This window comes from Tinamus guttatus, unplaced genomic scaffold, assembly GCF_059628265.1.
Source record: "Tinamus guttatus ecotype Peru unplaced genomic scaffold, ASM5962826v1 Tinamus_guttatus_pri_ptg000287l, whole genome shotgun sequence".
Taxonomy (NCBI): Eukaryota; Metazoa; Chordata; class Aves; order Tinamiformes; family Tinamidae; genus Tinamus; species Tinamus guttatus.
The window spans coordinates 2,695,061-2,706,783 of record NW_028288821.1 but is presented as its reverse complement, the minus strand read 5'-3'; the positions used below and the strand labels follow the sequence as shown (position 1 = coordinate 2,706,783).

At 53.8% G+C, this 11,723-nt stretch overlaps 2 protein-coding genes across 2 annotated transcripts; one reads left to right on the top strand and one right to left on the bottom strand.

Moving 5' to 3' along the window:
- The first annotated feature begins 3,634 nt into the window (after window positions 1-3,634).
- PIN4 (peptidylprolyl cis/trans isomerase, NIMA-interacting 4) lies at window positions 3,635-5,423 on the top strand. The gene is made up of 4 exons (XM_088527645.1): window positions 3,635-3,683; window positions 4,086-4,144; window positions 4,262-4,381; window positions 5,246-5,423. The coding sequence occupies exons 1-4, from the start codon at window positions 3,647-3,649 to the stop codon at window positions 5,402-5,404; spliced, it is 375 nt and encodes a 124-aa protein (XP_088383771.1). The 5' UTR covers window positions 3,635-3,646; the 3' UTR covers window positions 5,405-5,423.
- Window positions 5,424-7,272: 1,849 nt separating this feature from the next.
- ERCC6L (ERCC excision repair 6 like DNA helicase) lies at window positions 7,273-11,583 on the bottom strand. Its single transcript, XM_088527469.1, has 2 exons — window positions 11,531-11,583; window positions 7,273-11,353 (listed from the first exon to the last, which is right to left on the bottom strand). Exons 1-2 carry the CDS (start codon window positions 11,581-11,583, stop codon window positions 7,558-7,560), a joined length of 3,849 nt encoding a protein of 1,282 aa, XP_088383595.1. The 3' UTR covers window positions 7,273-7,557.
- Between the last annotated feature and the right edge of the window lie 140 nt (window positions 11,584-11,723).

Genomic DNA, 11,723 nt, shown 5'->3' with positions numbered 1-11,723 from the left:
GAGGTCCATGTACCTAGGGCTGATGTGCTCTTCTCCACCTCCTGGTTTGTTACTGGGGTGCTTCCCCATGAAGACAGGGCAACGCCACCCTCCGCCCTGTCAGTGCCTCTGGTACTAGTTGGTGGCAGGGAGGTTCACAAGGTTGAGCAGGACATGTCCCTGTGCAGAGTGCTGGCTGAGGGGGTCTGGAGGGTGCTGTCAGCAGTGCCACAAACCTGCCAGCACACGGGGCCCCCAGGTAGCCAGACCGCCCTTCCCTGAGCCTGCATCAAGTGAGGACCTTCCCAGCCCCAGGGGACACTGGCATGCACGGGGCTAGGCACTTTCAATATCAAGTCTCTGGGGCTCCCTGGCAAATGTGTCCCCTCTCTGCTAAGCAGGTCCCCCAGTGCAGCAGGGGCAGATCAGAGCACCTGGGCTGAACAGAAGACAGGGCAGCATCACCTCAACGACAGGATCGAAGCACTGGTGTCTGCCATCCTCCGCGTCCTGCTGGGGCGCTGCCGAAAACTGCCAGCCACTGCAGGCAGGGAACAACACCGGGGCCCTGCTGACCAGCCAGGCTGCCTGAGCAAACAGCAGCTGGAGCTGCAGTTTGGGGCCCCTGGGAGAGCCGGCAGGGCCGGGCTGGGCTCACTCTCCACCCTGAGCTCATTTCAGCTGCTTATTCCAGGTGGGTGCCCACACACACTGCTGGCACCATTGCGGTGCCATGGGTCCCATCTGGCAGGCTCTGCATGGGGAGGAGCACCCACATGATGGCACTTGGTGGCACAGTGCCTGGCTGCTCTGTCCCATGGCTTCCCCTCCGCCACGAGGCTTTTTATGCTGGAGGTCTCCCTTGGGACAGCGGCTGTTGTGACTCACCGATCCTCAGAGCAAGAGAGAACTGGCCAGACAGTGACTCCTGAAGAAACAGGGTGTTATTAGACTTGATTTCTGTATCTGTTTCCAGCCTTCCTGTGCCTGAGGAACTGTAATGCAGCCAGGCCCAGCATCCCTTCTGCAGGAGCAGAAGGCAAAGGACAGGACCACAGCATCCCAAACCCAATCCTACATCCGTGCTGTTGCGTGGCTGCAACCACAGCCCCACAACAGCCATCCCTTGGAAGGACCAGGGATGGTTTGGTGCACACGAAAAGTCTCTGCCCCTTGCAGTAGCTCTGCACACTGATGGTGCCCACATGCCACTGTCCTCCTGCTGCTCTGGGCCCTAGAGGGAGCAAACACCTCTTGGGAACCATCCTCTCCCGTGGGCTTGTGTTGGATGTTACCCTCAAAGAGGCTCAGTTCTCCCTGTAGTTGGTTTTATTTTTCTTTTCCTTTATTTTTCCCTCCCATGACTTGCACACTGCTCCCCTCCCTCTCATGGGGTTGCAAAATTAAGCCTGTAATTCAGATCCAGGCTGCGAAACTCAGGAAAAAAAAAATCATACTAAATTTCTGTGCTTCATCTGTTTTGGAAACTCTGGCACCCGCCCCCCCCAACCCTCCTCCCCCTCCTCCTCCTCTTCCTCCTGCCGTCAATCCCAGCTGCACAGGGCTCGGTGTGGCAGTGGGATGCGCTACAGGCCCTGGACATCTGCAGCTGCCACCGACATGGGTGCACGAAGGGAAGGGAGCTCGGAGACCGAGCGCATTTTGCACATGACTTGCTCAGGAAACCCATGGCTGGGCGAGCAGGGGGCCATGAGCAGGCTCGGGGAGAGGCCCGTGGGCGCAAAAACCCCTCGGTGGCGTCGCTAGCGAAACAGGGCCCTTCATATCCGATAAGAGACGTCTCAACCCCCATTCCCAGCTGTACTGGGATGAAATCCTGGCTGCACCAGGGTCTAGGCCACGTAACTGCGTCCTCCTCCATGCTCCGAGGAATCAGCTCCTCCCTGTGAGTTCCAGGGCAAGACTGACCCCTAGCCGCTTGTTTCCTCCTCTCCCCACCGAAATGAATGTAGAAAACTTTTTTTCCTTCCTTCCTTCCTTCCTTCCTTCCTTCCTTCCTTCCTTCCTTCCTTCCTTCCTTCCTTCCTTCCTTCCTTCCTTCCTTCCTTCCTTCCTTCCTTCCTTCCTTCCTTCCTTCCTTCCTTCCTTCCTTCCTTCCTTCCTTCCTTCCTTTTCCTTCCTTCCTTCCTTTTCCTCCCTTCCTTCCTTTTCCTCCCTTCCTTCCTTTTCCTCCCTTCCTTCCTTTTCCTCCCTTCCTTCCTTTTCCTCCCTTCCTTCCTTTTCCTCCCTTCCTTTTCCTTCCTTTTCCTCCCTTCCTTCTTTTTTCTCCTCTGGCTGTGTCACTGCAGCAAAAGCAGCCTGCGGGCCTGGGTGCCACAGGCCATTGCTGCCGGGCAATGACGAGCTCAGTCTCGGTGTCGGTGCCATCGCGGGCACAGGGCGGGGGAGCCACGTTTTTTTCTCCTGGATGTTGTATTTCAGACCCCTACCCTGAGCTTGGTAAAGTGCTCCCTGCTGACGGCCGCCTTTGTGTTCTGCTTCTTGGAGAGGGGGGTGGCAGGGCCAGCACGGGGTGCTGGGGACAAGCTGCATGAGGGTGCTGGAGCTGACTGGGGTGCTGGGGACAGGTATAGGGAGCAGGGGCCAAGCTGCATAGGGTGCTGAGGACAGACTCAGGGAGCTGGGGACAAGCTACACTGTGGGTGCTGGGGACAGACACATTGGGGATGTTGGGGACAAGCCTGGGGTGTTGGGGTCAAGCTGTAGGATGGGTGCTGGGGACAGGTGTGAAGTATTGGGGACAAGCTGCAGGAGAGTGCTGGGGACAGACTGTAGTGTGGGTGCTAGGGATATAGTTGGGGTGCTACAGCAGGCTGAGGTGCTGGGGACAGGCTGCAGGATAGGTGCTGGAGACAGGTCCTGTATGGGTGCTGGGGCAGACTCAAGGTCCTGGTGACAGGCCTGGGGTGCGGGGTACGAGCTATGGGATGGGTGCTGGGAGCAATCCACGGAGCTGGAGACAGGGCAGAGGTGCTGGGGACACAACTGGGGTGCTGGAAGGAGGCTGGGGTGCTGGGGACAGGTGTGGGGAGCAGGGGGTGAGCTGTGTGAGGGCACTGGGGACAGGGTGCAGTGTCGGTGCTGGGGACTCACTCAAGGGGCTAGGGACACAACTGAAGATTTGGGGACAACCTGCAGGGTGGGAGGTGGGTACAGGCATGGAGGGCTGGGGACTGGAGCAGGATGGGTACTAGGGACATGAATGGGGTGCTAGGGACAGGCTGGAGTGCTGGGGACAAGCTGTGGGCAGGTGCTGGGGACAGGCTGCAGGACTGGCGCTGGAGGCAGTGCGGGTGCTGGGGACAGACTCAGAGGGCTGGGAACAGACCCAGGCTGCTGCTGGGACAGACTGCAGGGCAGGATGGGTGCCGGGGACAGACTCAGGGCGCTAGGGACAGGCTGCGGGTGCTGGGGACAGACCCAGCGTGTGGGGGACAGGCCGGGGCCAGGCGCCAGGCCCAGGCGGGTGCCAGGGCGCTTTGCGGCCGCTGCTCGAGGGCCCCCGGTAGCCGGGCTGGCGGCAGCGGTGCCGGCAGGAAGCGCGGGCCGCGCTCCGGCGTGACGGGGGCAGCCTGGGGCCTCCCTGCGGCGCCGGCGCGCTCGGTGACGCCGGGACGCGCGCGGTGACGGCCGGGGCGGCGGCAGGATGGCTCCCAAAGGGAAAGGCGGCAAGGGGGGCAAGGGTGAGCGGCGGGGGGCACGGGTACCCGTAGGGCGGCAGCATCAGCAATGGGACGCTGCTGTCGGGGGCGGTGGGGATGGCGACACCGGCAATGGGACATGGTATTGGGAGGGGCGGGGGGCAGCACCATCAATGGGACACAGGTACCAGGGATGGCGGTAGCACCAATGGGACACAGATGCCAGGGATGGCAGTACTGCCAATGGGACACGGTGCCAGGGCCGGTGGGGATGGTGGTAGCCCTAATGGGACACAGGTATCAGGGATGGTGGTACTGGCAATGGGACACAGGTATTGGGAGCGGTGGGGACAGCGGCACTGGCAAGGAGACAGGGAGCAAGGCGGGCGCCCCGGTGGCAGAAGGGTGGCAGGTGCCACCAGGGCGTTGGTGCTGCGTTCACAGGTGGCGATGGCGGCGAGGCCAAGGCCCAGGGCCCCAAGGGTGGCGGCAGCGCCGTGAAGGTGAGGCCTGGCCGGGGCGGTGGGGACACGCTGCCCGGGCCCGCGTGGATGCCCGGGTTTGCGCTGCCGCCGTGAGGGGAGCCCAGCCCCGCTCGCTGCTTTATTCTCGCCCTGCAGGTTCGGCACATCTTGTGTGAGAAACACAGCAAAGCCATGGAGGCCATGGAGAAGCTGAAGGCCGGCGTGCGCTTCAGCGAGGTGGCTGCGCAGTACAGCGAGGACAAAGCCCGCCAAGGGGTACGCGCGGCTGCCCACGCTCTAGGCACTCCGCAGGGAAACGGCCTCTTTCGTGGGGTGTTTCAGCACTGCATCCCTGAGAGCCCCTCGTGTCCCCAGGCACCTCCACAGAGTTTGTTTGAGAACCGTCACACACAGCATCCTCATGTCCCTGGTGCCTCCGCAGCCGTGCCAGGGGCAGCCTTGACTGCTGTGCAAAGGCACAAGCGTTGGGATTGCACATGCCAGCAGAGCTGGGGTTAGGGACTCCTGTTCAGATAAGCAGTCAGCAAGTGTTGCCCTAAGGATAGTTATGCCTCTCCCTCTACTCATCAGCAATGCCTGTTCAGACAGTTATTGAGGGAAACAGCTCTTGGGGCTGAGGCCGTCCAGCTCTCAGCATCTTCCAGGCACATGGTCCCCTAATTCAGACTAGCCCCCAGCACTAGGATTTGGGGATAGGCATTGAATAGAGCTGTGGGATGAGAGAGGGATGACGGAGGAATATTGTGCCTGTGGAGAGGCATTTGATAGAAGAAAGAATAGGAGAAGCAAGATGAACGTTGTTTCCTTTACATGCACAAAGCCAAGAGAGCAGAAAGGCCCAGCTGCAGCATACAAGCCCTACAGCAGCCCTGTTAAGAGCAGGGGGCTGCCCTGCTTTGGTTCTTACCAGCCATCACTTTTGGAGAGGAACCACAGCATTCACCCGTGTCATCCTCCCCTGTATGAAGGGCTGCACACTGCAGACACTGAGACTTCCAAACACTCACTGGAATGAATGGTCCCCATGTCTCATAAGGTGTCTCCTTAGCAGGAAGGGCTAAGGAGACACGTTTTGCAACTATATTCTCCGAGCTTAACCTTACTGATTCTTCCTTCCAGGGAGACTTGGGCTGGATGACCAGAGGTTCCATGGTGGGACCTTTCCAGGATGCAGCATTTGCTTTGCCCATAAGCAGCATGGACAAGCCTGTATACACAGACCCTCCTGTCAAAACAAAGTTTGGGTACCACATTATCATGGTGGAAGGCAAGAAATAAAGCCTGAATGATCATTAAAGTGTGACTGCTTGAATTCTGTGAGCTTCCCAGACACCTCAACCTTGCAGCAGAACGGTCGTAACCAGCAGCACGTTTTGAAACGGCTAATCCTGCCCTTCTGGCAGGAGGCACAGGTTAGAGGCAGCAGAGAACAAGGTCATACACAGAGGCAGAGCACTCCTTGAAAAGGTCTGGCAATAGTTTTCAGCATTTGAAGCTTTTAGTCTTGCTGACTAGTTCTTGCTATTCCTGTTGCAGAGGCGATGAGTTGTCCACCTAATTTAAAAAAAAAAAAAAAGCCTACTACTCTTGGCAATAGATATTTCAGGGCATCAATTCTCTTCCTGATGAGATGGTAGTTTGTGACATTGCTTTGAGAGCTATCTACTCACAGACTTCGGCTTTATTTGCAGGTGTGCAGCCTGAAGTCATGGAGTATGTTTTGTCCCTACCTCTGAGCCCTTAAGTATATATAAAAGAAAGTCTCTTCCAAGATTAAAAATAATAATAATAAAGTGACACTGAAACCAAGGCAGGCCTTTTCTCCTATGCCAATAAGTTGGGTGGTGGCATTGTTTGAAGAATTGCATGTTTGCAGAGGCCAACCACTGTTTGTAAGGCTCTGTGTTTGTTAGTATTTTATTAAGATGGTTAGACACACCTGTCAGTAGCAGAAGAGCAGATGGGCCTCATTTATGGGATGTTCTATTAATAAATGACTTGTTTACAGGATACAAAGGTTCTACCTGTTAGCAAAAGTATCAGCCCATTTTCTTCTGGTCCAACAGGATCGTTGTTTGTGTTTGAAAGGTCTTTGAGCAGAAAAGATTTAAATTCAGACCAGTTTCTCATCCAGAAACTGGAAGCAGAGGAAAAAAAAAAACAAAACAACCCACACACAAACACACCCTCAGTATGGAGTGAAAAATCTCCTTCTACACTAATAGAGAAGGCAATTGTGATATTGAATATATATATATATATCTCATGAGAAAGCATTAAAATTCTTATGCTATCACAAGGAAAAATATGCTGGAATTGGTTACAACTGTGAGTTTCCCCCGGCCAAGTTTACCTCATGGGGAAAAAGAGTATACATGTCAGAGAAGCAAGATAAACAAGTATCATAACAGATACTAAGAGCACTACTAAGAGCCAGAACAAGGCTCTTCTCATTTTAAATTTGAAGTCCCGAAATAGCAACCCACTTCATAGTTCCATTGAGCCTGGGACAATATTTCTCTACTGCGGCTGGATTGCACATAGGAGGAACACCGGAGAACTTCCTTGCCAGAGAAAAACAACCCCAAACTGTGGAAACCACCTTTCCCCCCAACCCTTCCCCTCCTGCCACCTCCTTTATAAGGACAGGCTTCAATTTTACTCCAGGTGGTTGGGTTTGGATGGGTACAAGACCAAATTCTAGGCTCCTTTGAAGTCCTGTGCTCCGGCAGCAATACAAAAAGGTCCAACATGTTCTTACCTTGCATCTGTCAAGGTTCAATTGCTATTCCAGTCATTCTGTAACCACTCTACAGCTACAGTCTTGTAGGGATTCGAGCAGAAGGGTTTCTGCAACGCCACGTTTAGGGTCAGACCTGACGTGAGGCAGACAATGTGCCTCCATCGCCTAGAGGACTCGTAGCAGCAAACTTCTTACAGCAAGTAAGTGTTACATGCCAAAATAGGCTGCTATGAAAGTGCATTCTCAGACCAACCAAAATCAAGGCTATAGTAGCCCTGCAAAGAGCAGTAGCTCTGGAAAGAGTTACAGCTGCTTAAATTCAGACTGCATTATGCTGCTGTAGAACCATAGCTGAAGACTCATTGAACACAAAGCCAAAGCTGCAAGCTTGGAGAATCATTGAGGCATAGAAGAAGTGTTTTATTAAACAACCAGGAATATGAAATGTTTTTATCTTAGTGAACCGAATCCACCATGAAGTCCCATCCCCAGCACTTAAAGAGTAAGGACAGATACCCAATTCTCGCACTGCTTCCTCACAGAGGAAGAAATGCTGAAGTTGTACACTCATCACAACTGCAAGTTCCATAACATGAAAGAAGAAATTTCTAAGGCAGTTGTCATCCTCAAGATAGTTTAAACCAGTGATACAGTTTAGACATACATAAAACATATAAAGGCACACATTTCATTTCTGGGCTAGCTGTCTATACAAGTTTAAGGTCACAAGCATAACTTCAGGATCTCCCTGTTTTATGTCTAGAGCTTGCAGAAAACAGTTCAGCGCCTCCTGTAGTTTTCCTTCATCCTTCAGTTTCTTCCCACAATCTATTAAGGTGTTGTAATTATCTAAGGCAGAAGAGGAACTCCGACCAGTGTCTTTCTGGGAGACTCTTTCCTGGGAGAAGAAATCTATCTGCTCACCAGACTGAAGTTCAGCATCACCGGTGGATTCATCCTGAGATGACTCCGTCTCGCTCGCTTCAGACTGTTCAGACTGGGTGCAACCTAGATGGAAGGATTCCCCAACTGTATCAAGTGTTTCTCCAGCTGGTTCTTCTTCGGTCTCAGCAGACTCCCCACTACACTCTTCAGCTTCTTCTTCTATAACATCCTCTTGATCTTCAGCATCATCTTCTTCATCAGTGGTTCCTTCCTCATCAGTGGCTCCTATAATTTCTCCAATATCTTCAACCTGGTCCACCACTATGTTGATTATAGATCTTCTGGAAGCTGTAGACCTGTTCCCACAACTAATTATCTGGGGAGAAGAGATAGCTTTTGCTATACTTCTGTCATATTTAGGAGTGGACGCATTGATTCCTTCCAAAAATTGATGTGGAGGGCTGCTCAGGTGATAGGGCCTCTCATCAGACTTACTTTCCTTCAAGATCACAAGTGACTGGTTTTCATCCTCACTGTCAGAAGCAATTCTCTGTACGCACTTCTTTCTACTAAAAGTGAGGACACCACTGCTTTCCCCTGAGTCTTCATCCCCTTGCAGGGAGTTATTTAGATACTTTTCAGGTGTGTGATAGGAGTTTCCAAAATTATTGTTCTCACGTGCCCAACTTGTCTCTGGAGATTGACAAGCTCTTTCTGCTTTTCCTTGAAACTCTGCGTGTTCTGGATTCTCCAGTGATCGGTCCCCACTTGAGACATCTTGCCATCCACCTGCAGACTCTTCCAAGACGAGATTGAAGTCAACTTGATCCTGGAGAGAGGATGCAGACATAGCCTCCAAGCTGGCATGAGAGTTCTGGATCCTAGTACGGACTTCCGGGGCAACATTTGATAATCTCAGTGGTGCTGCAGCCCCATCAGCATTCCCGTCTCTCTCCAAGCCAGCAAGTGGTTCAGTTACCTGGTCCAACGGTTCTACAGTCTCAGGACCATCAGCCATATCAGATTCATCACAGGAGCCCCGAGACTGTCCAGATAGACCATTCCCTTCTTCAGTCAAGCTATCTGAATATACAAGAGAAGCAGGAGAAGGCTGTTTCTGTTCAAGACTCAGACTCTCCCTGTCAAGTGGGTGAAGTCCAGAGGATGACAGCCTAATGCTCAATCCAAGGTTTTGCTCATGTTCTTCTATATTGGATTGTTTCACTATCTTGCTGCTAGTATCCACACTGGACACATCTTGTGCCAGTTTCTCTTCATCTATTTCATCAATAACCAGACTTGTCATTTTAGAGCTGACATTAGCTATTTGGACTTCCTCATCTTCTGTAAGATCTATAGCTTCATTTTCAACTCTAGCAACTACTGGTGGTGAGACAAAGTTATTCATGTTGTTCAATCCTGGAGACTTCTTCTTTGGCTGGGAAGACGGTTCTGGCGCTCTTGGCCATGGCCCATTCCTCTGGTCTCTAAGCTGAGACTCTAACTGAACGAGCTCGTGGGCTTTCTGAACCCTCCGCTGAATGTACTGATGGGCTTCTTCACTCTCAGCCTGCTCCTCCTGAGTTATTTCCCTTGTATATATTAAGTCATGATCAGAAATACCGAACATTTCCAGAGAGTGCAAATAAGCGATATGTTCATCCAGTTGCACATCAGTTTTCCGTTGGGTGGCATGTAGCGACTGCAGCTGGATCTGAGTTGCAGATGTTCGAGTATCTTCTAGTATGAAAAGCTCCCTTAGTTCCTGTTTGGAAAAATATCTGAATGGGTTCTTTTTGTCACCAGTGCTCTGTCTTATTAAGGAATCCTTGAATACTTGGCGCCTATATATTTTCTCCTCCACAGTACCACAGGTAATCAGTCTATAAATTACTACATTTTCTTTTTGCCCAATCCTATAAGCTCTGTCCACAGCCTGTGCATCTGTAGCTGGATTCCAGCTGGGATCAAAGATCACCACCCTGCTGGCTGCTGTTAAGGTTATACCAACGCCACCAACTTGCGTAGTGAGCAGGAAGACAGAGTAGTCCTTGTCATTCTGAAACGCATTAATGCGCTTCTCCCGCTCCATTAAGTGGGTTACTGTTCCATCAATACGCATGATCTTAAATTGCCTGCGGGACAAAACGTGCTCTATGATATCTAGCATCTTCCTTGACTGTGAGAACACCAGCGTCTGGTGTCCCTCATCTCTCAGCCTTTCTAGAAGTCCTACAAGGAACTGCATTTTCCCAGACTCCTGGATCACAGTCTCTTCGGGGAGCTGATCGATTTTGTTAGCTCCTGGAAGTAAACCTGTTTCACTCCTGTCATCCTGCTCATAGTTTTCATGTCCTTCTAAACCCAGCTGGATACATGCTCTTGCAGACAGAAGCCTGGGGTGGTCACACAGCTTCTTTAAGACTGTCAGCTCTGCTAATGGTGACCGGCTTGTCATCAACACTTCTTTCAAATGATCCAGAGAGAGGAAGTTCCTATAGATCTCTTCTTGTATTGGCGCCAGGTACACCCACACAACAAAGTCATTTTTCCTAGTAAGAGATGGCATAACAGGAGCACTATTTGCACTTGGATCCTCAGGGACAGGAGCATCCACTCTGTCAGCGTTACAAGTATTTTTTATATCTTCCTTAGTTCTTCGGAGGAAATACGGCTTTATGATGGTCATCAGGTTCTCGGAGATCTTAAGTCCCAGAGCTTTCTCTCCTAGAGTGGCATCCTTCTCCCTCGCCCTCGTAATAGGATTCTCATATTCCATTTTGAATGTCTTGGCTGTTCCTAGGAGGGAGCCTTGGCAGGCAAAGTCGAACAAGGACCACATTTCCCGCAGGTTGTTCTGCACAGGGGTGCCTGTGAGGAGGAGGCGGTGTCGCGCAGGGATAGCGTACACGCACTTGGTCGTCTTGTTCGACGGGCACTTGATTTTATGAGCTTCATCGAGGATGATGTAGTCCCAGACAAACTCTTCGCCGCTGCTGCTGGCGAGCTGCTGCCAGTTGTTGATGAGCATCTGGTAGCTCGTGATGATGATGCCGTTCCTCCTCTGCACCTTCTCCAGGTTCCTGGTGCGCTCCGTCTTGCTGGTGCCGTGGAACTCCCGGACTCGCAGGCCAGGGGTCCAGCGGGCAAACTCTGCCAGCCAGCTGCTGACCAGCGTGGTGGGCATGACGAGCAGCACGTGCTGCACCAGCTCGGCATCAAACATCCCCGAGAGGAAGGCGATGATCTGCACGGTCTTGCCCAAGCCCATGTCGTCGGCCAGGATGCCGCCGGGCCTGCCCTCCCGGTGCAGGCGGTACAGGAAGGCGACGCCCTCGCGCTGGTGCTGGAAGAGCTTCTCGTGCATCTCGCCGTAGAGCAGCAGGCCGCTGCCGCACACGTCCACGAAGCCTTCCTCCTCCTCGCCGCCATCCTCCTCCTCCCGCCGCGCCGCCGCCGCCTCGGCCAGCGCCGCCTCCACGCGCTGCACGCGGGCGCGCAGCTTCTCGCTGGGCCGGATGGCGGCCGCCAGGCGGAGGAGCCGCAGCGCCTCCTCCAGATTCCCGCCGCCCACCGCCGCCTTGGCGCCGCTCACCAGCCTGCGGGGCGACACGGGGCACCGACTGCGGCCCCGCCGGCACCGACCGCCACCCGGCCCCGGCCCCGCCGCCCCCTCCTCTGCCCTAGGACCAACCCAGCCACCCCCTCCTCCGGCGCCGCTGCCCTGGGCCCCGGCCTCTCCCAGCCGCCTCTCCCCTGTCCCGCTCCCCACTCACCTCCGGTACCGCTCCGCCTGCTCGGGTTCGAGCTCGAGCTCGGGCTCCGCCATGGCCGCCGCGCTTCCTGCCGCCGCGCCCGCGCCGCGCTTCAAACGCCGGTCCTTCCCGACAAGCCTCGCGCGGCGCAGGGAGCATGCAAATGAAGTGTCCCGCGCGTCCAATCACCACTTGGGGGCGGGGCCTCAGCCTG